The sequence below is a fragment of the Salvelinus alpinus genome, chromosome 25, assembly GCF_045679555.1.
Source record: "Salvelinus alpinus chromosome 25, SLU_Salpinus.1, whole genome shotgun sequence".
Classification (NCBI taxonomy): domain Eukaryota; kingdom Metazoa; phylum Chordata; class Actinopteri; order Salmoniformes; family Salmonidae; genus Salvelinus; species Salvelinus alpinus.
Window position 1 is genome coordinate 17,492,856 of NC_092110.1, and position 27,851 is coordinate 17,520,706.

At 43.3% G+C, this 27,851-nt stretch overlaps 1 protein-coding gene across 1 annotated transcript; it reads right to left on the reverse strand.

Moving 5' to 3' along the window:
• Positions 1-1,988: 1,988 nt before the first annotated feature.
• LOC139553497 (sphingosine-1-phosphate phosphatase 1-like) lies at positions 1,989-27,781 on the reverse strand. Its single transcript, XM_071365898.1, has 3 exons — positions 26,604-27,781; positions 23,530-23,619; positions 1,989-6,697 (listed from the first exon to the last, which is right to left on the reverse strand). The coding sequence occupies exons 1-3, from the start codon at positions 27,468-27,470 to the stop codon at positions 6,146-6,148; spliced, it is 1,509 nt and encodes a 502-aa protein (XP_071221999.1). The 5' UTR covers positions 27,471-27,781; the 3' UTR covers positions 1,989-6,145.
• Between the last annotated feature and the right edge of the window lie 70 nt (positions 27,782-27,851).

Sequence of the window (27,851 nt, forward strand, 5' to 3'; positions counted from 1 at the left end):
TCACTAGCTCGTGCTTAGCTCTGCCCTTCTCATTATTTGGTCTGCGCACTATGATTAATTTGCTACAATTGGAAACGAAAGGCTCTGCTCTATCTTGGGTTAGTTAAAAAAATATGTTAGGGAACGCCTACTCTGTGAAGTGCGCGTGTGCAATAACTCAATTCGCTCTTGCACTCCATCTAAACAATGTTGTTTTTTACAATTTTGGCGAAAGGTAAAGTCTACAAAACGCAGTCCATTCTGTTTGTTACAGATTCTAGTTTTGGAAACAGAAAACTGTATGGAGATCAAATGTTTTATCGATGAGAACATTTGCAGAATGTCAGCCAATATCCATCTCGCTCCATCTTCTCCCACTGACATTTCTGTGGCGATCTAGTGACAGGCTTAGGTGTGATCTTCATGGACTTGGCCACCTGGTGGGAGTAGACCCCTGCAATCTGGTTGCCTCTGCTGTTTACCAGTTTTGATACAATAAACTCAACCAACGAATACAATGAATACTAGTTCTGATAATGATGTAAAAAAAACCACACAATGTGAGCTTTTGCTATACATCTTGTCTTTGTACACATTTATATACATTTAACAATACTTTTAAACTGTTCACAGACCCCCCCCCCCAACAAATGTTCAAATAACATTTTACACATTTCTAGACAGGAAAGGTGGATGGCTGAATTAATTAAGAGCTACCACATGGGTGGAGTGCCCTACGAATCTTTAAGGGACAAGCAAGTGTGAGAGTCATACAGGCACACATAAACACACATGCACACACACAATTGTAAGAAGTCATTTGGTGAGTAAGTTAATGTTTGTGTGTGGGAGAAAATTATAGAGCCTTTTATCTGCATGGCTGTTCTCAGAGCCCTCATCTCTCCCACAGAGAGACAGAGAGAGAGAGACAGATAGAGAAAGAGAGACAACGTTATTGTATGGGATGCCCAGATGGTAGAAAGAAGAGGCTGTGGATAGTGACAAGGCTGATATTGTCTTTTTCCTTTTTAGGCAAATGTACGTCCTTCGTCCTCTCTCCTCTGTGACTCGGAAACTGATAAGTGGTCGAGGAGTGTCCATTTGTGAGTAGGCAAACAGAAGAGTGGATAGCCACCTTTCATTGAGGATAGTCATGTGTATCCTACCAGAGTCCTTTGCGGAAGAGTTTTGATAGGTGAGAGAGGCAGAGGAGAGGACACAGCAGTTGAGCAAACCAAATAAGAAAAAAGGCCGTTGTGAGCCACTTTTATTGTTGTTCCTCTAGCTGCCTGGTGAAATAGAAACAGAGGTGGTGTGTGTCAGTTGTGGCTGGTGTCACTTTATAGTAATGGTTGGAAGGGAATTAATGGATTGGTCTCAAACACATTAAACACCTGATTTTCCATGTGTTTGATACCATTCCATTCATTATGAGCCGTCCTCCCCTCACTACAAGTCTAAGTATTGTGCAGTTCTGGATATCAGATGAGGGTTTCCCAATGTGGGGCACAAATTATACAGCCTAGGTGCTATCCTACTGTCAATCTGTGACCCCGGCCCTCCCTCCCTTGGTTGCGTGATCGCATACTGCTGGTGAACTGTGGACTGCTGTGAGGCTGGCTCGTAGCAGGTGGCCTAGCTGGCTGCTAGTGCAGTGTGAGTGTGTAAGCACTGCATGCAAGGTACAGCAAGTGTTCCAAAACATTCAGCAAGGTTGACCAAGTCCCACATGCTTCGCTTGCATCAACATGCCTCACTGCAGAAGAAAATATATTTTATCTTGGGCCAGTGGTTGAAGCATGTTTTCACTGTTCCTGACAACCTTGGCAGCACATATTGGAAACTTTGCTGCATGTCTTCAGTGCTTAGAAAAACACATACCTCACCACGTCTACATAATATACAGAACCAACAGGGCTGAGGTAATGCAGAGAAAGGACACAAAAGAAAGACCCTTCAACATGGTAAAAACTAGAGCCATTTCAAAGTGAAACCACACAGACACTAAGTGACCAAAAATTACATCTCTTTATTGAAATTGTTAAAAATGGACTGGAGTGGACAGTCACTTTGTTTTGATTAGCTCACTAGATTATTTTGATTAATTCACTCATACAGTCTGACAGATCAGAGCCTCATATAATGAACATCCTCATCATAGATTGAACCCAACCATTAAAATGGACATACAATTTTTTTTAGGTTGTATAATAATTACCTACCATGTCAAAACTGCATAAAATGGTCATTTCAAATAATTGAATCATCAAGAGATTTTCCGGCGGACACATATAAATCTCAGTTTCACGAATATTTCTAATATTAAATACAGTTCAATATAAATATTTATTTGGTCTATAAAAAGATGATTCTGTAAAACAAGCAATTTGACATGGACATTTGTTGTAGCCATGTCAAAAATCATCACAAATACTGCATCTGTAAGATTTGGTCATGCAAATATCTTATATAATGCAGTTTGACAAATTAAGAACTAAGGACCAAATGCTTCAAATTAAAATGAGAAGCAAAAGGGAAACAAGTAACAGTGAAAAACATGGATAACTGTTTCAAACATCTGCTGTTTGAACAAAGTACTAAAGTAGTAATGACAATCAACCTAATCTGCAGTTACAAGTGCAAAGGCAAACACACAGTTTTTAATATAATTCAAATGGAATTGAAATAGGTTGAACCCAACAACACTTTTTTTACATGTCTCTCACCACGCTACAAAAAACATGAAAGGTTACAACTCCTTCCTGAAACACCGTAAAAGGCACTAGGGTAGTAAGAACACTAAAGCTACAGTACAGCTACATCACTGAACCCTTTTCATTTGGTAGAAAAGTTGAAAAGAAACGGTGATCAAATCACCATCCAAATGGAAAGTCATTGGGAGTATCTTGGAAAACGTCACATCTTCATGTTGAAACTAAATGCTTTGAAATAAGACATTGATAACACAACCCAACAGTTAACCATATCATTTCTTACATTTATCTAAAATATTTATTTAAAATAGTTTCTGATTAAGATTCACTTCAGAATTCGGCATTCAGTATAGAAATAACTACTGTAATCAGCATCAGGAAGTTGACCCCCCCCCCCCAATACACACGTAAATATTGGACTACAAATTATACCTTCCTATATGATACTTATGCTAAAAAAAATATACATACTCTACTGCTGTTTACTTTATGCTCGTAATCTTATATTTTCTTATTGTTGCATTGTCGAGAAGGAACACACATGCAAGTAAGCATTTTGATAGACGATGTATACCATGCGTATCCCGCACATACAACTAATAACACTTGAAACTTGAGTTATCTGCATCGATCTAATGAACTTATCATTCCTCAATCTGCAGGGAGACTTCCTGGCCAAGATAAAATGGTAGTGCTAAATTAACTGACCGTCTAGGTCCAACCACACTGTTTATTAGAGGATCAGAATGATGTGCTCTATTTTAGTCCAAGTTTATTATCATATCAGAGCCCTGTACTGTCTGTTCAGAATAACCACAAAAATGACCTTCCTTCTCACTGAAATGGAAGGAGACAAGCACAAATAAAACACAAACTCGCACGCGTAAGACAAGGCCACAACATAGCTGTCTCCTGAGCGCTTCCGGTCAACAGTGGCCAGTAAGACACAGACAGACCAGCAAATGGACAGGACAACAACAGTGCATTGCGGAAACAGTGCATTCCCAGCTAGCACATAAAATTCTGAGATCCCCTACGTTTCTTAGAGCTTGGTGAGAGCGTGGTTGTCCTATGGTTATTTTGCATACAACCTTCCCACAACTTTCTGGGAATGGTGCAGGATAGTTGCTTGGCTTAGGAACATTCACAGCACATTTAAATAAGTTGACAAAAAAAGTTATTCTCTTGGTATTTCATTACTTTAACAGAACGTTTCCTAAGAGTTCAAACATGGTTACATTTAATTTTAATGTTGGTAATGTTCTAGGAATGTTCTGCAACTGGTTTGACATTGGGAATGTTCTCAAATAGTTCAGAGAACATTAAGAAACAATGTTCTTCTGTGGGAATTTCAGTACTTCAGCATAACATTTTCTACAAGTTTCCTCATGGTTCTATTTAAAGTCACGTTCTCAAATTGTTCCGAGAACTTTAAGAAAACTTTACATAAAAACCACAAGAAAACATTCAGAGAACGTTCTAAGAATGTTATTAAAAAACATACATTCCGTTTTCAGCATCAACAAAACTGTCTCTATCCTCCATCTTGTTAAGTTTGCTCAGGTGTGTTGGTTGCACCCACTAATTGGCCACACCTGATCTTAATTAATGCTTGTTTCCTTTGAAATGGGGTCTGTTTGAATAGACTAAAATGAATATCTTTATATACAAAAGAAAAAGGCATACTAGCTCCATCCTGGTGGCGCAGTGACTAAGTCAATGGATAGATAACAGAATATTATAGGTTTGAATCTCACTAATGTGGTCAAAATAAAAATGTATTTGCATGATTAATGCCTCAGGATATTCCTTTCCATGTGTCTTAGCTATGCTTGGAGTTAAAAAAAAAAGTTAACCCACTACAAGCTAGCATTGTTAAGGAACTTATTCAAAAAACTCAAAATAGCATATAATTTCTGTTCTCAGAGCATTAATAAAACCTCCCAGGAAAACTTTCAAGGAACCAGCGTAAAACGTTTTCAGAACCTCCATGCAACCTAAAAATAAAAGTTCCCAGAACAGGCAAAATTTTCACTTCTGTTCTCAGAATGTTTAAAAAAAACTTCCGTTTTAACAGTCAGGAAACATATGGCTTCGTCCCCAAAAACATACGTTCCCACCACTTACAAGGAACAAAATGTGCTAGCTGGGTTTCTATTAGGACAGTACTATAGACATCTATATATCATATGTATTCCATAACCACACTAGGATGTACAGTTTAGCTTTCTTATCAAGCCTCTGCCCCTGTGGGCCAAGATAAGATACAGTTCTGTTGTTTGACAGTTGGTCCAGGAACAATATTGTTTTTCCAATAAAGGATGTATCTACAGTATATCTATATCAGTGTGATCAGCACAGCAACGGGCTCCAGTCCTTTCAGTCTTTTCTCTGCTAGTGGGAAACTGCTGGCAATCTTCCGGTCAGCACTCTTTTTTTGTTAAAAACAATCAAAAACAAACAAATCAATTAGCCAGACAATTTACAATACTATGATAGTATACCTATACTATATACCACATTAAAGCAGTGAAAGCCGTGGTCACTTCTGGAAAGAGATATAGTAAGAACACTGAGGTAAGAGTTGGGGTTGGTGTTATCTCCTCTAATCCTCCCTTGGCCCCTCCAAACACGAGACCTGCAGGAAGTGATTCCGTGCAGTCAGGTGCATCCCCTCCTATAAAACAGGAAGTTCCTCACTGTGTGTCTGAGCCAAGTCCTCCTGACGCTCAAAACAATCCCACTTTTAACCATCTGACTTATAGGGCTAATGTCCTGTCCTCTATATATCCCACAGTGACACCGCTGCATCACATGTGCCCAGCCCCAGTCATGGCTTTTCTCTCATCAGTACAAATCTATATATTCAAACCTCAACCGATCATCTTCAATAATAATAGATAAAAAGAGCCCTTTAGAAAAATAGATAAGAGAACACAACCAGGACGCAGGCTGAATTGATCAGATTAGAATTGAATCCTTATTTTCTCCCAAGTACAAAAAAGCAGAGAAAGTATTTTAAATAAATACTCAGGATAGACAATGTATGTACGGTTGGGGAAGGGGTGACTAATAAGAGAGAGAAAATTATTAGTCTGGTTGATCCATAACTTGCTCTGATGGACAAAATCATTAGTGCATTTCCTTTAAAATTGAGACCATAAAATGGGAAATTAAGATAAACAAAGGTCAAATTCTGATTGACAAAAAGAAATTGAAGTAAGATAAAGCGAATAGGATTTAGTAATCAGTGCTGACATCCTGTCAAATCAGTCTATAGGAGTTCCCTGATAAGAGGTTTCTGTCATTAGAACTGGCAGGGCCAAAGGTTAGTGGTATAGGGGGTGGATGTACAGGATATGTAAGGTGTGAATTTCCCATGTTCCTAAGGGCTTGGTTTTAGATGAGCAGGGGTGAGGACAGGGGACTGGGGGATCCACAGGGCTCTCTCATCAGGACAGCTGCAGGTAGGTGAAGAGCTGGGGCACCAGGAAGAGGGTGCTGAAGCCCACCGTGCTGTACACAATGTACCTGTAGGGCAGCTCCACCTCCATGTGCTGCCGGGCCTTCCTTACGTCTCCACTGGGGATGCCAGAGATACGGCAGGCCAATGGGATGGTGATGGCCTTCATGAGGGCCCTGATGGCCAGCAGCACCAGGACGCCCAGGCACATCCTCAGCATGGCTACGGCTAGCAGGGCGGCGTTGAGAGCCGGGGGGGATAGGGGCAGCTGGTCCAGCGGGGGGTCGGGCATCAGGCCAAGGTAGTGGTTAAGGTGGGAGGCTAGGGCCACGCCAGCGCCAGTGCCCAGGATTTGAGCTGTATCGCCCCGCGAGGTGCTCCAGGTGTCCAGGGTGAAGGAGAAGAGGCCCATGCCCAGGTGCAGGGAGATGATGATGAGAGGGGCGTAGCGGTATGTCAGGTTGAAGTTATCAATCAGGTCCAGCGCTGGCTGGAATACCACCAGGATCAGGAGGCTGTACAGGACGCCAGCAATGATGTCCTAGAAAAAACAACATCAACAACTTAGCAAAGTATACATTATACAGACAGCACTCCTTAATAAATGCATATAATCTTAACAATGCTTTAATCATGTGAGTAATGTATGACAGATTTTCAAGTCTTGCTTAACCTGAGTTTTTTTTATTTGACATTGACACAATAGAGGAAGACATGGGGTTGTCACAGCAACAAAGTCAGAAGGTCTGCCTACCCGACCAATCAGTTGAGGGAGTGTGATGCCGGTTTGTGGGAAATGCCTAATTTTCGAAATGGCATATCTCGAGTTCAAGTTTGAGGACCAAATAACAATATAAATACATACAGGAACAAGAATTGCAAACGTCATTAAAAATGCATAACATTAAGAAATGACAAAAGTTTTTGGTAAAAGGGTAAGTTGTCCTTCCTAGTAGCTAACTTTCCCTATTCTTATCTAAAATGAGCTAGCTAGCTAGCATAAGGGGTTCCATTCCAAGCACAGAGGAGTAATTCTATTTGACAGAGCAACCTTCTTAGTTTCCCTACTAGTGTTTCATTCTAATAGTAATATCATATTCTTGACCTTCACTTTATATCATACACTTTTACAACATTCATTTCATTTTAATAATGAAGTACTAATTAACAATGGAATGTTCCTCAATAAAATTGAAGAAGGTGGGACCTTAAACGGGTGTCCCAACTCGGTGGTCACTAAAGATCCCATGTTTTCACTGGATGTGTATATCAAACTGTTTTCTTACCATGTAATACTGTGTATAAAAGTACCATATATGTGAAGTCTTTGAATAATGTATATGTAACAAAATATCTGTAAAAACCTTTTATTTTCATTTGAATTGTCCTCCGAAGGGGGGTGGATGGGCCAAAAACTAGCGAGGACCATAAAATGGTGGTGTGACATGTTGTGCAAAAAAAGTACTGGCTGAAGAGAACAACCCACCATTCTGAAAAGAATCAGGCCAGGGGTCATGAAGCAGGCTACTCTGTTTAACAGAGTAGCCTGTGCTCATGTGTGTGTTTTAGTGAAGTTGACGTTCCAGATCACTTTATCATTTAGTGTGCGATTCCATGGAGGCCACCGAACAAAGACTATGCACACAAACAGCCTAATGTGACTCATGTCCAATAAACCTTAAAGCTCATTCTCTACAGTGATTATTTTCCTGGGAAAGTATGGGGAACGTATCAGCAGGGTCCAACTACATTTTTGTGAGACAGTGCTATAATCTACATTTGATTTTCACTTTAACCATGGTGAAACACCTCTTATCTACCTACGGTTCAGTAACCAGAGGGTTAAACTACGACGGAAGTTAGATCTACTCAGACTTTTATAAAGTTAGCTTCACATTCCAACTCAGGCTTCATCCATACTACGAAGGTGGATATTGATCATGCAGTTTCTGCTAACTCAAGCTGGCTTGTTACTGCCCGTGCATGTCGCACATGGCCAAACTATTAATTGAAACAATGCATAACCATCAATCCATGGTCTAGTTAGTGTCACAGTTTCATTTTTTCCAGCAATCAACATGAAAGAAAAGTTATCTTGCAAATTCAGCAGGCTATGGTATGAAATAAGCTATTAGAAGTGCCGTCATTCATTTATTACGTATCGTTAATGCCGTCTTTGGTGTGCTTATCAATGCACAACCACCTTTCCCCCCCACTCCTATCCATACAATTATTTTATAAAGTCATACAAAGGTTTTACTGTGAGTGAACTTTCAATTGCATCCTGTCATTACTAAAGGTGTAATGTGGTAGAAATAGTATTATTAAAATATCTAACACAAAAAAAGTATATATTTAATCAAAGATGGTGGATAAATTGTTCACATTGTTCCAAGTGTGGCGTAGCAGTCGGACGTGTCTTTGTTTTGTCCTGTCCTGTGTAAATAGTCTTCGTATTTTTCGTATACATTTCGTATATATTTTAATTTCACTTTCCATCTAGGAACTGAATATACATTCCTACACTCCGCCTCACCCAATGTGGTACGGACCTGCTATTTTTTTTTATACTTTAGAACCGTAACCCCAATCAGAAGCTAGCCAGATAACTAGCTACTAGCTAGTAGTCAGTTAGCCACTGCTGCGGTCTTCACCCTCAACTCGGACACAGCCAGCTTCAATACCGGGCCAATACCTGCCAGTCTGCAAGCGCGATATCAACCCAGAGCATATAGGACTGCTTTTTCTCTACCACATCACCGGATTCCTGACGCAAGCTCTGGACAATTACACCGTATCATCACAGCTAGCTAGCTGCAACCGAGTGGCTACTACTGGCTAACACCTCTGTCCCGAAGCAAGCACCAGTTAGCCTTGAGCTAGCCTCGAGCTAGGCCCATCTGCCGGCTAGCTGAAGAGGTCTACCAGCGAATTCTTGGGCTACAATACCAGCTACAAGCTAATTTAGCCATTTTTTTTTGCCGCTGCTAGTAGCTTCTACCTTCTGCACAGACACCAGCCCTGTTATTAGCCTGGATATTACTCACCAATTTACCAGCATCGGACTGTCTCTCGACAACAACGCCGGATTCCTGCCGTAATCCCTGAGCCACTGCTTCTGATCCTCACAGCTAGCTTGCGGCTAGCGCAGCTAGCGCCACTGCCACGAAGCTAGCACCAGTTAGCAAACACAATTCACAACCTCTCTTTCGCCATCGCCATCTGGCTTGGATTCTCTGTCGACACGACCACGTCTGAGCAGACCCCCTCCGTCTGAGCAGACCACCCCCCGGGCTACTAACTTTAAACGCCGCGTGCTAGCTTAGTGGAGGCCTCCCTGCTCCATCTACGGCTGCCCCCTGGACACTATGATCACTTGGCTACATAGCTGATGCATGCTTGACTGTCCATTAATTCACGGTACTCCATTCTGTTCATTTGTGTTTTATCTGTCGGCTCTGTGCTTTAACTCAGGATCTGTGTGTAGTTAATCCGACCCTCTCTGCCTAGTCGTCGCCATTTTTACCTGTTGTTGCTGTGTTAGACTAGCACCCTGTTATTGCTGCTGTTATCTTACCTGTTGTTTTAGCTAGCTCTCCCAATCAAGACCTGCAATCACTTTATGCCTTATTGTATGTCTCTCTCAAATATCAATATGCCTTGCATACTGTTGTTCAGGCTAGTTATCATTATCATTGTTTTGGTTTGCAATGGACCCTGTAGTTCCACTCTCCGTACCTCTGATACCTCCTTGGTCCCACCCCCCACACATGCGGTGACCTCACCCATTGAGACCAGCATGTCCAGAGATACAACCTCTCTTATCATCACCCAGTGCCTGGGCTTGCCTCCGCTGTACCCACGCCCCACCATACCCCTGTCTGCACATTATGCCCAGAATCTATTCTACCACGCCCATAAATCTGCTCCTTTTATTCTTTGTCCCCAACGCTCTAGGCGACCAGTTTTGATAGCCTTTAGCCGCACCCTCATCCTACTACTCCTCTGTTCCTCGGGTGATGTGGAGGTAAACCCAGGCCCTGCATGTCCCCAGTCACCCTCATTTGTTGACTTCTGTGATCGAAAAAGCCTTGGCCTCATGCATGTCAACATCAGAAGCCTCCTCCCTAAGTTTGCCTTACTCACCGCTTTAGCACACTCTGCCAACCCTGATGTCCTTGCCGTGTCCGAATCCTGGCTTAGGAAGGCCACCAAAAATTCTGAGATTTCCATACCCAACTATAACACTTTCCGTCAAGATAGAACTGCCAAAGGGGGAGGAGTTGCAATCTACTGCAGAGATAGCCTGCAAAGTTCTGTCATACTTTCCAGGTCTATGCCCAAACAGTTCGAACTTCTAATTTTAAAAATTAATCTCTCCAGAAATAAGTCTCTCACTGTTGCCGCCTGCTACCGACCCCCCTCAGCTCCCAGCTGTGCCCTGGACACCATCTGTGAATTGATCGCTCCCCATCTAGCTTCAGAGTTTGTTCTGTTAGGTGACCTAAACTGGGATATGCTTAACACCCCGGCAGTCCTACAATCCAAGCTTGATGCCCTCAATCTCACACAAATCATCAAGGAACCCACCAGGTACAACCCTAAATCCGTAAACATGGGCACCCTAATAGACATTATCCTGACCAACCTGCCCTCCAAATACACCTCTGCTGTCTTCAATCAAGATCTCAGCGATCACTGCCTCATTGCCTGTATCCGCCACGGGTCCGCGGTCAAACGACCACCCCTCATCACTGTCAAACGCTCCCTAAAACACTTCTGCGAGCAGGCCTTTCTAATCGACCTGGCCCGGGTACCCTGGAAGGATATTGACCTCATCCCGTCAGTTGAGGATGCCTGGTCATTCTTTAAATGTTACTTCCTCACCATATTAGACAAGCATGCTCCGTTCAAAAAATGCAGAACCAAGAACAGATATAGCCCTTGGTTCACTCCAGACCTGACTGCCCTCGACCAGCACAAAAACATCCTGTGGCGAACTGCAATAGCATCGAAGAGCCCCCGCGATATGCAACTGTTCAGGGAAGTCAGGAACCAATACACGCAGTCAGTCAGGAAAGCAAAGGCCAGCTTTTTCAAGCAGAAATTTGCATCCTGTAGCTCTAACTCCAAAAAGTTCTGGGATACTGTAAAGTCCATGGAGAACAAGAGCACCTCCTCCCAGCTGCCCACTGCACTGAGGCTAGGTAACACGGTCACCACCGATAAATCCATGATAATCGAAGACTTCAACAAGCATTTCTCAATGGCTGGCCATGCCTTCCTCCTGGCGACTCCAACCTTGGCCAACAGCCCCGCCCCCCCCGCTGCTACTCGCCCAAGCCTCCCCAGCTTCTCCTTTACCCAAATCCAGATAGCAGATGTTCTGAAAGAGCTGGAAAACCTGGACCCATACAAATCAGCTGGGCTTGACAATCTGGACCCCCTATTTCTGAAACTGTCCGCCGCCATTGTCGCACCCCCTATCACCAGCCTGTTCAACCTCTCCTTCGTAACATCTGAGATCCCCAAGGATTGGAAAGCTGCCGCGGTCATCCCCCTCTTCAAAGGGGGAGACACCCTGGACCCAAACTGTTACAGACCTATATCCATCCTGCCCTGCCTATCTAAGGTCTTCGAAAGCCAAGTCAACAAACAGATCACTGACCATCTCGAATCCCACCGTACCTTCTCCGCTGTGCAATCCGGTTTCCGAGCCGGTCATGGGTGCACCTCAGCCACGCTCAAGGTACTAAACGATATCATAACCGCCATCGATAAAAGACATTACTGTGCAGCCGTCTTCATCGACCTGGCCAAGGCTTTCGACTCTGTCAATCACCATATTCTTATCGGCAGACTCAGTAGCCTCGGTTTTTCTAATGACTGCCTTGCCTGGTTCACCAACTACTTTGCAGACAGAGTTCAGTGTGTCAAATCGGAGGGCATGTTGTCCGGTCCTCTGGCAGTCTCTATGGGGGTACCACAGGGTTCAATTCTCGGGCCGACTCTTTTCTCTGTATACATCAATGATGTTGCTCTTGCTGCGGGCGATTCCCTGATCCACCTCTACGCAGACGACACCATTCTATATACTTCCGGCCCTTCCTTGGACACTGTGCTATCTAACCTCCAAACGAGCTTCAATGCCATACAACACTCCTTCCGTGGCCTCCAACTGCTCTTAAACGCTAGTAAAACCAAATGCATGCTTTTCAACCGTTCGCTGCCTGCACCCGCACGCCCGACTAGCATCACCACCCTGGACGGTTCCGACCTAGAATATGTGGACATCTATAAGTACCTAGGTGTCTGGCTAGACTGCAAACTCTCCTTCCAGACTCATATCAAACATCTCCAATCCAAAATCAAAGCAAGAATCGGCTTTCTATTCCGCAACAAAGCCTCCTTCACTCACGCCGCCAAACTTACCCTAGTAAAACTGACTATCCTACCGATCCTCGACTTCGGCGATGTCATCTACAAAATAGCTTCCAATACTCTACTCAGCAAACTGGATGCAGTTTATCACAGTGCCATTCGTTTTGTTACTAAAGCACCTTATACGACCCACCACTGCGACCTGTATGCCCTAGTCGGCTGGCCCTCGCTACATGTTCGTCGTCAGACCCACTGGCTCCAGGTCATCTACAAGGCTATGCTAGGTAAAGTGCCGCCTTATCTCAGTTCACTGGTCACGATGGCTACACCCACCCGCAACACGCGCTCCAGCAGGTGTATCTCACTGATCATCCCTAAAGCCAAAACCTCATTTGGACGCCTTTCCTTCCAGTTCTCTGCTGCCTGCGACTGGAACGAATTGCAAAAATCTCTGAAGTTGGAGACTTATCTCCCTCAACAACTTTAAAAATCTGCTATCCGAGCAGCTAACCGATCGCTGCAGCTGTACATAGTCCATCTGTAAACTACCCACCCAATTTACCTACCTCACCCCCCATACTGCTTTTATTTATTTACTTTTCTGCTCTTTTGCACACCAGTATCTCTTCTTGCACATGATCATCTGATGATTTATCACTCCAGTGTTAATCTGCTAAATTGTAATTATTCGATTTATTGCCTACCTCATGCCTTTTGCACACATTGTATATAGATTCTCTTTTTTTTCTACCATGTTATTGACTTGTTTATTGTTTACTCCATGTGTAACTCTGTGTTGTCTGTTCACACTGCTATGCTTTATCTTGGCCAGGTCGCAGTTGCAAATGAGAACTTGTTCTCAACTAGCCTACCTGGTTAAATAAAGGTGAAATAAAAAAATAAAAAATAAAATGAAGATGTCCCACTCAAGCTGTTTACCATTGGAAAAAATAGGTCAGTTCTGGTCTGCTTAATGGGGTGGCTCTCCCATAGGCACCAAAGCAGTAGCAGCTGGGTCTGGTCTGCGTATTTCATTGACTGTATTTGAACCCAAAACAAAAAAAAGAGGGAGTCGGATGTCTTGCGTACGCTTCCGTCTCTGATTTAATCGTCTTCCTGAAATGAAGGGGATGATGACGCAATCTTTGCAAGAGGGAGGGGAATCTGATTTCATTTGCTCAGTTATTTCATTCGGTGTAAGTAGAGTTAGCAGTGAGTTAGCCTGCCGCAGAGCAGGTCAGTTCTGAAGGATTCGTTGCCATAGAAACTTACCTGGCTAAAAGGTGAGCAACTTTCGTATGACCGGTTATCCCAAGTTGAACTCAGAGTTGACCCAGCCAGTTTCTTAGAGCTTGGTGAGAGTGTGGTTGTCCTATGGTTATTTTGCATACAACGGTGCAGGATCATTTCTTAGCTTTGGAACATTCTCAGCACATTTAAGAAAATTTGATTTTATTGGCATTTCATTACTTTAACAGAACGTATCCTAAAAGTTCAAATTCATTTCAATGTTGGTAATGTTCTAGGAACTGGTTTGCCATTGGGAACGTTCTCAAACAGTTCAGAGAACGTTAAGAAACAATGTTCTTCTGTGGGAATTTCAGTACTTCAGCATAACGTTTCCTACAGGTTCCTCATGGTTTTATTTAGTCATGTTCTCAAATTGTTCTGAGAACATTAAGAAAACGTTCCACAAGAAAACTTTACTAATGTTCAGAGAACATTTTAAAAATGTCATTTAAAAACATACATTCCGTTCTCAGCATCAACAAAACCCTCTCTCTCCTCCATTTTGTTAAGTGTGTTCAGGTGTTTTTGCCATGCCCAGTAAATGGCCTCACCTGATCTTAATGAGTGCGTTCCTTTGAAATGGGGTCTGTTAGAATAGACTAAAATGAACAGTTTGTATGTGTCAAAAAACATGCATGCTAGCTCCATCTTGGTGGTGCAATCACCATCCTGGTGGCACAGTGGACTAATTTCATGGATAGAGAACAGAAGACTATAGGTTTGAATCTCACAATTTCTGTTTTCAGAGCGTTAATAAAAACTCCCAGGAAAACGTCAGGAACCAGAGTAAAACATTCTCAGAACTTCCCTACAACCTAAAAATAAATGTTCCCAGAACATGCAAAGTTTTCAATTCCGTTCTCAGAACATTTAAACAACTTTCAGTTTTACCGGTTAGGAAGCGTATGGCTTCGTTCCCAGAACCAATGGGAAATCAAAAACGTATGTTCCCACAACTTCCAAGGAACCAAACATGCTAGCTGGGGAACAAAGCTACCTCACTAACTCCTCATACAGTATCCGACTCATAGTATAGGGCTCAGGACAGTTAACTATTTACATTCCACCCACCGGACAAAAACTGGTTGAATCAACATTGTTTCCATGTAATTTCTACAAAAGAATTGTACATTGACTCAACGTGGAAAACTGATTGGATTTGCAAAAAGTCCTCAACATAAGGATATTTTGTCTTTTCACACCACTTTGAACCTAAATCCAATGACATGGTGACATTTTTTTTGTTGATTTCACATTAGCTGACAACTCAACCAAAATTAAATAAAAAATAGATGTTGAAATGTCGTCTGTGCCCACTGGGTATAGATCATCCTACCTCTACCCCGCTCTCCATGCTGTCAGTCATTAACCCACCCCGGCCTACACGTGTCTACTATAGCCATGTCAAAGTCATTCCACGTTCACGTGTTGGCACTTGGCAGCCTCTCTGTGTGACCTCAAGTGGTAAAATCACTACAAGGCCACATGTTACAATCAAAGGGACTTTCAGAGCTCCAGAGGCGAGATTGGCCAGAGGTACACAGTGAAATAGCTCTAAGAAGCACTTTCAGACCAGCTTCTATTTCCACTACTGACAGGGTTTCTGTTAGGAAAATGTGGCGCCGGACAACATGACCGGGAAGATTTTAAATTTACCGCCATTTGAGAAATTTACCAGACCCATATGCATTGGCTGCATAACCCAGTAGGGTCCACCCACGGTGCCCAGAATTATAATCACATTTAGATAATGGTAATGCATCTAATGCATAAGCTTTTTGAAAAATCTTTCCAACAATCTACTCTCCCATAATCACCAATCCTCGGTGTGAAAGAGCAATGGAAGTTATAGGCCTACTGCTGCATTGGCCTGTAGGCTATGAGTTCCATGCCCTCATTTCTTTAGCCGCCAATCATTACCGTGTATCAATGTGTCCATATGGCAGATGCTGGTGATCTCTCATTAGTTTACTTTTAGGTTATCATTTTCATTCAGATTTTTAGAGTAACCAGTTGACAATGATTTTGAGAAACGAAAGCGTTATTAATGAAGTTAAATTGTTCCACGAAAATGCGCATTTGAAAATCATAACTGGCATGCAGAATGGTATTAATGGTAGGATAAATTGTTTGTTTCCCCAAACTTTAAACTCACGTGCCTTAATTAAGTAACCGGTTTTAAAAATGTATACTGCCTCCAGCTCACATTGTAAAGGGGTGGGTGATGTGCTAATAGCCTGTTGCCTACACTTGAATGGTGAATGGGAGACGCGCTTCAATTACAAGTTGAGAAGGAGGAAAAAATAGCTATTTTTAATCGTGCACCAACTGTTTTTAACACACTATTACATTTAGAATTGTTGTGCAATTAATGGTCTTATAAAAGCACATGTTTTACTCCAGCAGCAACCAGCTGAGGAGATGCAGGAGAAATCCAGCTCAAAATAGCTGTGTATGTGTGATAGTTGTGTTGGATAAATAAGAAACATGATGACTAACGAAAATACACAGACCAATTTAATACCACAAATTGCAAGTGAACCTATAGTCCGATAAACATGACGGTGAAATGTATTTCCATTAATGAATAAAAAGCATTATTTTGGAATGGGATTATTTTTCTCCCAGTCATTTTGGCCGGCAACAGTTTTATTTCTCGGCTTTTCTTTCGTTTGTTTTTTGGCCCGGCTAACTGAAAACCTGTTACAGCCTCTCACAGTAACCTATGTACCAATAATAAGTATCAATACCGAATTGAATGTCAGAAGTGAAGGGGGAACTTGTCCATACAAGTTCAATATCTGTATTATTCAAGATTGATTATATTACACTGTATTGATTTCAAATGCAGGGACTTAAAAATAAATCACAATATCCTTCAATGTCAATAACAGTGAAGGCTTTACCAGGCATGCCTCAGTACCAGGCTAGGAGAAAATGGGAGTCTTTGGCTCCTCTGGTCCAAAGTTTGACTGTTAACTGTGAAGTCAACAAAAAGAAAAGTAGCAGGAAATATTCCATAGGTGGGGTCACGAGTTTATATCCTTATCAATGCCCTTGTAATGTTTTATCACCTTTTCTCTTTTAATCATTAAGAATTAGTCTCTCATTGTGAATGCTATCACTAGTCTGTCCCAACCGTTGTCTCCATTGGTCCAACTAGGCTAAACTCAGACACCCTGAAAATGTAGCTTGTGCTGACACTACACTAGCATTAATCTAGTGCTACTCAGTGCTCACTCCAACCCCAGCCAAACCAGCACTCATAAAGCCTATAGAGAGAAATACCGTGAACTGTGGCATACAACCCACAGAATCATTTATGACATAGGTCCTACATTGCCTACCATTACTGAAAGCCTGGGAGGAGGATAGAGAATAGACAACTCCTGGTCTCTTGTATTACCTCTTAGATCCTAAATGACTTAATAGGATCAGCTATCAAGCCTCATTAGTTCCAATGACCGTATATTCCCAGCTTAATGAGAGACAGGCCTGGAGGACCAGCCTTTGTTAGCCTCTCAGATGGTGGAGAAGATGGTGGTGGCATATCTACGCTAATTCCTTTAGCTACATTTCAAACCATTCCTGTGTAGGAAAAGAGGGGGAAGCGTATTCATTGAGCAAGATAAGATTTTAAGTTGATACAGAACACATTAAGCAGTGAAGCCTGGCAGTGGTCAGAGACCACAAATGGATGTTCTACACTCCAGCAGACCCCAGAATACAGTTTCTGATATAATTTCCCCAGACACAACATTTAGCCCCATTAACAGCGTTAGCTCTGCCATTAAATAATTATATGAGCTGGAAACAAGCCCCCCCATGTCCTGTACAGAGAGACACAGATCAACAGTGTACATGGGGGGTCAGTGAAGCTATAGAGAAGGAGGAGAGAGGCTACACAGGGTTACTGCCTGGGGCTGGGTAACTACTAACTCCCTTGCCTGTGCCTAGTTGACTGCACTGTATCAGTCCATCAGTCAACTCCCTGAGACATGATACAGGCATCACCAAAGCAACGGTTGCCCATGCGACCGGCAGTCAAACGCAACACTGCAGCCAACCAGGCCAATGACATCATACCAGTAAGCGACAACATCACCCCTTGGGACTTAATTGGAGCTGTGGAAACAAACGCACACGTTCTGAAAAACACAGACACTCTCACTCACAAACAGCCACTGAGTCAAACATGCACAGTTCTGTATCCCTGGTGCTTAGATGTAGAAATGGAGGCCAACAGGCATGTCCATATTAGGACAGACAGCATGCCTCATCGCTACTAGTCTGACTCTCCAGATGGGCCTACTGCCTGCCTGCCACATCTGAGCTGTGTGTTCTATTACATAAGAGAAAAAAACATTTTGGGATAAAAAGGTTGGAGAAAATACTAAAAATGGCCTTTACTTTCTTCTTCAAAGATGTGTGCTCTGGACACCATATGTGAACTGATTGCCCCCCATCTATCTTCAGAGCTCGTGCTGCTAGGCGACCTAAACTGGAACATGCTTAACTCCCCAGCCATCCTACAATCTAAGCTTGATGCCCTCAATCTCACACAAATTATCAATGAACCTACCAGGTACCACCCCAAAGCCGTAAACACGGGCACCCTCATATATATCATCCTAAACAACTTGCCCTCTAAATACACCTCTGCTGTTTTCAACCAAGATCTCAGCGATCACTGCCTCATTGCCTGCATCCGTAATGGGTCAGCGGTCAAACGACCTCCACTCATCACTGTCAAACGCTCCCTGAAACACTTCAGCGAGCAGGCTTTTCTAATAGACCTGGCCCGGGTATCCTTGAAGGATATTGATCTCATCCCGTCAGTAGAGGATGCCTGGTTATTTATTTTTTTTAAATGCCTTCCTCACCATCTTAAATAAGCATGCTCCATTCAAGAAATTTAGAACCAGGAACAGATATAACCCTTGGTTCTCTCCAGACCTGACTGCCCTTAACCAACACAAAAACATCCTATGGCGTTCTGCATTAGCATCGAACAGCCCCCGTGATATGCAACTTTTCAGGGAAGCTAGAAACCAATATACACAGGCAGTTAGAAAAGCCAAGGCTAGCTTTTTCAAGCAGAAATTTGCTTCCTGCAACACAAACTCAAAAAAGTTCTGGGACACTGTAAAGTCCATGGAGAATAAGAACACGTCCTCCCAGCTTCCAACTGCACTGAGGACAGGAAACACTGTCACCACCGATAAATCCACTATAATTGAGAATTTCAATAAGCATTTTTCTACGGCTAGCCATGCTTTCCACCTGGCTACCCCTACCCCGGTCAACAGCACTGCACCCCCCACAGCAACTCGCCCAAGCCTTCCCCATTTCTCCTTCTCCCAAATCCAGTCAGCTGATGTTCTGAAAGAGCTGCAAAATCTGGACCCCTACAACTCAGCCGGGCTAGAAAATCTGGACCCTTTCTTTCTAAAATGATCTGCAGAAATTGTTGCAACCCCTATTACTAGTCTGTTCAACCTCTCTTTCGTGTCGTCTGAGATTCCCAAAGATTGGAAAGCAGCTGCAGTCATCCCCCTCTTCAAAGGGGGGGGACACTTGACCCAAACTGCTACAGACCTATATCTATCCTACCCTGCCTTTCTAAGGTCTTCGAAAGCCAAGTCAACAAACAGATTACCGACCATTCCGAATCCCACCATACCTTCTCCGCTATGCAATCTGGTTTCAGAGCTGGTCGAGGGTGCACCTCAGCCACGCTCAAGGTCCTAAACGATATCCTAACTGCCATCGATAAGAAACAATACTGTGCAGCCGTATTCATTGACCTGGCCAAGGCTTTCGACTCTGTCAATCACCACATTCTTATCGGCAGACTTGATAGCCTTGGTTTCTCAAATGATTGCCTCGCCTGGTTCACCAACTGTTTATCTCATCGATTTGACACACTGAACTCTGAGGGCCTGTTGTCCGGCCCTCTGGCAGTCTCTGGGGGTGCCACAGGGTTCAATTCTTGGACCGACTCTCTTCTCTGTATACATCAGTGATGTCGCTCTTGCTGCTGGTGAGTCTCTGATCCACCTCTACGCAGATGACACCATTCTGTATACTTCTGGCCCTTCTTTGGACACTGTGTTAACAACCCTCCAGATGAGCTTCAATGCCATACAACTCTCCTTCCGTGGCCTCCAATTGCTCTTAAATACAAGTAAAACTAAATGCATGCTCTTCAACCGATCGCTGCCTGCACCTGCCCGCCCGTCCAACATCACTACTCTGGACGGTTCTGACTTAGAATATGTGGACAACTACAAATACCTAGGTGTCTGGTTAGACTGTAAACTCTCCTTCCAGACTCACATCAAACATCTCCAATCCAAAGTTAAATATAGAATTGCCTTCCTATTTCGCAACAAAGCATCCTTCACTCATGCTGCCAAACATACCCTTGTAAAACTGACCATCCTACCGATCCTCGACGATGTCATTTACAAAATAGCCTCCAATACCCTACTCAATAAATTGGATGCAGTCTATCACAGTGCCATCCGTTTTGTCACCAAAGCCCCATATACTACCCACCACTGCGACCTGTACGCTCTCGTTGGCTGGCCCTCGCTTCATACTCGTCGCCAAACCCACTGGCTCCAGGTCATCTACAAGACCCTGCTAGGTAAAGTCCCCCTTATCTCAGCTCGCTGGTCACCATAGCAGCACCCACCTGTAGCACGCGCTCCAGCAGGTATATCTCTCTGGTCACCCCCAAAACCAATTCTTCCTTTGGCCGCCTCTCCTTCCAGTTCTCTGCTGCCAATGACTGGAATGAACTACAAAAATCTCTGAAACTGGAAACACTTATCTCCCTCACTAGCTTTAAGCACCAGCTGTCAGAGAAGCTCGCAGATTACTGCACCTGTACATAGCCCATCTATAATTTAGCCCAAACAACTACCTCTCCGCCTACTGTATTTATTTATTTATTTAGCTCCTTTGCACCCCATTATTTCTATCTTTACTTTGCACATTCTTCCACTGCAAATCTACCATTCCAGTGTTTAACTTGCTATATTGTATTTACTTCGCCACCATGGCCTTTTTTTTGCCTTTACCTCCCTTATCTCACCTCACTTGCTCACATTGTATATACTTAGTTATTTATTTTTCTACTGTATTATTGACTGTATGTTTTTACTCCATGTGTAACTCTGTGTTGTTGTGTGTGTCGAACTGCTTTGCTTTATCTTGGCCAGTCGCAATTGTAAATGAGAACTTGTTCTCAACTTGCCTACCTGGTTAAATAAATGTGAAAAAATTAAAAATAAAATACTCTTCTCACACCCTGACGACAGCATTGCCGCTTATAGGACAGATGGGTCTGCACTGTAGACCTCAAGGCACTACACGAAGGCAAATATAAATCTGTAATGTTCACATTTCCCTAAAGCCCAGTGGCAGACAGACTAAACAAGTCTACTGTACAGTCATTTACAGTCTGCCCATGGAGTTGTGTGGTAGATGACACAGAGTGGAGTAGTGTTTATAAACTGTGCCTGAATGCATCCCATAGTAAGCCACTGTTTCAATCCAATGCATTTATTTTCGTATCTTTCTGGTGCTGGGACTAGTTATTTCTCCACTGGTTCCTGTTATGGGAGATTGGTGATAGTCCCTATGATCATAGAGGAGTAACCTAGAATATGTTAAATTACCAACAACAACCTCTCTCATGTTGTCCCAACTTCTAGCTGGAAGTAGTTGAGGGCCACCAGCACCAGCCTTTGTGGGTATGTGGTATAGAGAGACCACTTCCATAGACCAACATGTTGCCTGCCATGTGGGGGTCAGAACCCCTCTTCCGGCTTACCAGACCACCAGCTTCGTATCTGATAAGCCCTCTCTTCCCTAAAATGCCTATAATCATTTGATCTACTGCAGAATCACCCTCCCAAAGAAATCATCCTTTTTTGCAGTGTTGTAACTGTCCTATACAAGCCTCTACTGAGGTGTCTATAACCTACAGGCAGTCCGGGAGAAGACACTAGAGTAGAGCCAGCGCCTGACACCAAGCTCAGGACAAGGTGACATTACGGTTTAGATACTGTTTCACATAGGTTAGGTATCAAATTCAAGTGCTTTCAAGACATGCCAGCAGTGAACAGTCCTGAATCAACTAGCTGAGTGGTTGACAGTGGAGGTCGACCGATTCTGATTTTTCTGCGCCGATGCCGATTAAATCGAAGGACCAAAAAAAGCCGATGCCGAATAATCGGACGATTTTTATATAGATATTTGTAATAATGACAATTACAACAATACTGAATAAACACTTATTTTAAATTAATATAATAGATAAATAAAATGTATTTAGTCTGAATTAAATCATGAAACATGTTCAATTTGATTTAAATAATGCAAAACACAGTGTTGGAGAAGAAAGTAAAAGTGCAATATGTGCCATGTAAAAAAGCTAAAGTTTAAGTTCCTTGCTCAGAACATGAGAACATATGAAAACTGGTGGTTCAATATTCCCAGTTCTTCAATATTCTCAGTTAAGAAGTTTTAGGTTGTAGTTATTATAGGAATTATGACGCGTCAACTATTTCTCTCTATACCATTTGTATTTCATATACCTTTGACTATTGGATGTTCTTATAGGCACTTTAGTATTGCCAGCCTAATCTCGGGAGTTGATAGGCTTGAAGTCATAAACAGCGCTGTGCTTCAAGCATTGCTAAGAGCTGCTGGCAAACGCAGTAAAGTGCTGTTTGAATGAATGCATACGAGCATGCTGCTGCCTACCACCGCTCAGTCAGACTGCTCTATCAAATCATAGACTTAATTATAATATAATAAACACTGAAATACGAGCCATTGGTCATTAATATGGTCAAATCCAGAAAGTATCATTTCGAAAACAAAACGTTTATTCTTTCAGTGAAATACGGAACCGTTCCGTATTTTATCTAATGGGTGGCAACCCCATATTGCTGTTACATTGCACAACCTTCAATGTTATGTCATAATTATGTAAAAGTCTGGCAAATTAGTTCACAGTTCGCAACGAGCCAGGCGGCCCAAACTGTTGTATATACCCTGACTCTGCTTGCACTGAACGCAAGAGAAGTGACACAATTTCCCTAGTTAATATTGCCTGCTAAACATGAATTTCTTTTAACTAAATATGTAGGTAAAAAAATATATACTTCTGTGTAATGATTTTAAGAAAGGCATTGATGTTTATGATTAGGTACATTTGTGCAACGATTGTGCTTTTTTGCGGATGCACTTTTGTTAAATCATCACCTGTTTGGCGAAGTTGAAGTAGGCTGTGATTCAATGATAAATTAACAGGCACCGCATTGATTATATGCAACGCAGGTTAAGCTAGTTAACCTAGTAAAATCATCAACCATGCGTAGTTAACTAATGATTATCTGAAGATTGATTGTTTTTTTATAAGTTTAATGCTAACTAGCAACTTACCTTGGCTCCTTGCAGCCACAAGGTCCTTTTGACACTGCACTCGCGTAACAGGTGGTCAGCCTGCCACGCAGTTTCCTCATGGATTGCAATGTAATCAGCATCCAAAAAGGCCGATTACCGATTGTTATGAAACCTTGAAATCGGCCCTAATTAAATCGGTCAACCTCTAGTTGACAGCCTGGTTGATATTAGTGTAAACGGCAGGTACCACCACAAATATGTGAAGTAAGGTAGACTTACCAGGATGGAGTGCATACCCATGTAGATGCGGCTTATGCAGACCAGCACACACCAGCACATTGCCAGAGTGAACCCAAACATGAAGGGGTACTGTAGAGAGAGAGAGAGTAAGAGAGGGATGAGGAAGGAGAAAGCATAGATGAAATTATACTTCAATAGAATACGTCAACCCCTGATCTATAGCAGGGATGTCAAACGCATGGTTTTTGTTTTTTCCTTTGAATTAAGACCTAGACAACCAAGTGAGGGGTTCCTTACTAATCAGTGAGTAAGTACAAAGGAGAAGCAAAAACCCATACACTCAGCCCTCTGTGGAATGAGTTTGAAACGTGATATATAGGCATATATACACTTCTCAGCAATGCTAATTGAAATTGATTTGACAGACCTTTGGGCTAGTACTCAAAAGAAGGGGGGCGAAACACACATCGTTCAGTCACACGAGGATTATGCATTTTTCTATACAGCATGCCACTTGAGTAATTTTCTTATCAGATGGAGTGCACTTGGTCCATAAAAAGAGAGAGATAGAGGGAGAGGACTGCTGAGGTTTGCACAGAATCCCTGTAACCTCCCCCGGTTGTCCTTCCTCCCACTCATCTGGGACTGAAACCTTGAGGGGAAATCAAGATGATGACTTAATTAACCAGAGTGGAGCCTAAACTTGCCGCAACACACACATCATCATACTGGATTCACAGCGCACTACTGGTTCCTCTGCAGAACTGAACACACACATCATCATACTGGATTCACAGCACACTACTGGTTCCTCTGCAGAACTGAACACACACATCATCATACTGGATTCACAGCACACTACTGGTTCCTCTGCAGAACTGAACACACACATCATCATACTGGATTCACAGCGCACTACTGGTTCCTCTGCAGAACTGAACACACACATCATCATACTGGATTCACAGCACACTACTGGTTCCTCTGCAGAACTGAACACACATATGGTCGGAGATTTCAGTGTCAAATGAAAGGTAATTAGTCCATCCAGTGAACAATGCCTCTCTGAAGGCTTTACACACAAGAGACTGAGAAACACTAGGGGAAACACTAGGGGAACAGAGAGCGAAAGAAGGAGGAAAAGCTCATTTGTGTGTGTAGTAGACACAAAGCCAGGCCACACACATAGCCTGCTGCCCTACTGCCTGCCCTCCTAAACTGTCCTGAGGTCAGTGTTTCTGTGGGAGCAGAGAGCAGGGGGTTGATGAAATCACAAGCCTTGTGGTGGAAGACTGTCCAAACAGCCCTGTCAACACAAGGACTATCTGTTGAGGGGCCCCACAGGTCCACATCCATGTTAACATGCTCGTTTGGCTTGGAAGCCCACTGACAGACCTCTTATGCTCTGGTGTGTGGTCATACTGCGGCTAAGTCATGCAAACATTTATGGAGGTGGTGTGTGTACAGCACTATGCTGTGTGCAGCTTGTGGTTCACTGGCCGCTTGTCATTGAGAAGGATCTCTGCTGGGCTTGTAGCTCTGTGATCACTTGGTGGTGGTGGATCCCTACATTACTCAGTTGAGATGCTGACAGAGACGGGACTGGATTGTCAGTGCAAAGTCTACAGCAGCATTCTGTGTTATATCAACACAGACAAAATAAAAGGTCACATCTGTAAACATGGTTTGAATGGTTGTCCTCCCGACCAGGCCTGTAGCAGCCTATTGCCAGGGAAATGTTTTTCTCCGTGTATTAGATCTGTCCCACAGAGGACCTTGGTTGCCTCTCCCTCTGGCTGTCCTCTCACTGCCAGCTTCTTCATACAGAGAGACATCTGGCTCTAATTACTCGTGCAGGGCCGGAAAGACTGTGTTGGGAGGGGGTCTGCAGCACATCCCAAATACTTGCTCTGCTCAGGCAAGTCAGCGGCAGGCATTCCGCATGAAGACTACGGCATGCCAGAGCAAGTCAGAGAGAGAACTGTAAGGACGATACAAAAACAGCCTAATGAAAGAGCATGATAGGCCTATAATGTTGAGAGGACTGTCTTTTTGAGTCAAATCTGAAACAACACAATGGCTGGGCCCGTGGCATAACTCTAGTGCTGAGGCAAAAGATGTGAATGGCTTATCTGATGACCTGCAGGAGGCTTAGTTCCTCTCTTATCTCCAGGCAAACAGACCGTGAGCAGTGCACATACATCAATCCCTCCCCTGCACTCATGGCATGATTCAAACAGCATCATTGTCGCCTCTGAAATGATTCTCCAGCAGAGCTCTTTAGAACTCGGCTGCCAGAAGGAGTAGGTCAAACTCTGAAACTCTTTTCCCAACATTGCTGTAAGTAAGAGTATGTTCTCTATCAGCTAACCTGGTAAATTAAAAGTAATAATAAGAGTAGGAACCATATGGCCAGCTGTATATGTAGACCTTACAGACTATTATGTCAACATTTGCATACTGTGCGAGGAAACAGGGAATGTATAGGAGGGATGTAGCCTACAGGCAGTGTAGGGGAAGAAGGCAGTGCACTGTCAAGGTAATGACAGTGGAGCCATGAAGCACGACTTTCTTTCCTTTGGCTCTTTCACGCTTCATGATGATTTGGTATGAGACAATGAGTAATAAGGCCAGGGGCTTACAAAAGACTATAAAAATGAGCACTGACTGTGGGAATAATGCAATAGCTTCTGCAACTGCACACGGAAAGGAATCATGTCTGAGACACTGTATAACTCTCTGATATAATTGGATAATTAACCCTTAGTGTAGCTAGGCTGCTTGGGGGAGATTGAAGTTCAATGTTTTGTCCCCCCAAAAATTACACTTCACAAGTGACAGTAACATCAATAAACAAATCCATAGAACAAGGGCTTCATATTTGCATGACTGTCAGCTGAAGCAGCCTTGAGGAAATTTGACCCTTACAACTAACAAGTTGATGACACCACTTATAGTGGGGTGACTAAGAGGAACTTGATGTTGAAACTTGATGTTTTCCTCAATAGCTGCCAGTTCCATGAAAACACTGCCAAGTGGGGAAGCAATTTGATCAAACTGTGCATTGATACTTCCTCCTCCTAACTGAAAACAATAACACAGCAAAACTTTACCTCCCAGCGGCCATAGGTCAGCAGTAACAGTGAGAATGGAATGGCCGTGCCTGACATGGCGTGTGTAGAGGGCATACTGTACTCAGAGTTGTAGAACATCTCCACCTTGACCACGGGCGGTGAGGCTGGCCTGGACAACCGAATGACATCCTTGGTGCTCTGGCCAAGGTACATGACCCAAACCCAGATGGCGATCAGTCGCCGGCTTACGTAAGCGTCCACGTTCCATATGATGAACGGGAAGAAAGTGATGTAAAACAGCTCGTTGCCCAGCTCAGTTCCTAAGGTGAACAGGTAGTACAAAAACTTGTTCTCGATTAAAAACTCCTGGCCCACATCACCTGTCAGGGAATTTTTGCGCAGCGGCTTGACAGTAGTCTTAGGACTGGGGTCCTCACTAATCCGTTCATCAGGTGTCTCAGAGGTGCATTCCACCCTGGACCCGTTGACGCCACTTGAGCCGTGTTCTTTGAGGTCCCGTACCCCGACATCACTGGATCTTGCGAGGCGGCAACCGCTCCCGATGTGCCCGGCCGTTTTCCCCGCAGGAGTGACCACTGACCCGTTCTGAGAAGAATTGTCTACTCCTTCCCGTTTCAAACTGTTCCCCGGCGAGGTGACTTTTCTCTGCCGAAGACTCTTGGTTTTCTCCCCTTCACCTCCGTTGACAGTACATTCCTCATTTTCACCCTGGAGATGGCTAATGCTGTTGTTGTGCAAGCGAGCTCGCTCCACTTCTTCGGTCTCTGCTGGGTTCCTTGAAAACGTCCCGCTCACACCGCAAATCTGCTGAAACCGTGCTACATGAATCGGGTCTTGGAGATAATTACAGAGTTGTCCAATTTGCGTTATAATATTGTGTGCCATGATGATTCAATATAGAGCACTGTGTATTTACTATAAATTACCCGTTCCTAGCTAGCTAACGTTAGCCATATAGCAAGCTTCCTATGCTTTTAAGCAGCAGCTCGTGCATCATGAGTTATTGCTCATTCCATATAGCTTATTCCCATAAAATAAACACGTGTATCACGTTTTCCTGTCGAAGGCAGCAACAAGGGCGGTTAAAAGATCAGGTGATACATTACAATGCTCGGCAAACACGTTTTAGATGACAGAGGCTTTTTCTCGGAGCTAGTCGTCCTGGAACCTCCGCTATCTCAAGTAGTATCCGGTTAATGATAGATCTATGAAGTGCTCGCGAACGCGCACGCATGGGTGACGCACTCACGATTTCAACGGGACTGC

Excerpts from the sequence above, each read along its gene's own strand:
- LOC139553497 (XM_071365898.1), bottom strand. The coding sequence starts at position 27,470 with ATGGCACACAATATTATAACGCAAATTGGACAACTCTGTAATTATCTC. Across the intron at positions 23,620-26,603 it reads TGACCTATGGCCGCTGGGAG|TACCCCTTCATGTTTGGGTT; the intron begins GTAAAGTTTTGC and ends CTCTCTCTACAG. Across the intron at positions 6,698-23,529 it reads TGGGTATGCACTCCATCCTG|GACATCATTGCTGGCGTCCT; the intron begins GTAAGTCTACCT and ends TGTTTTTTCTAG.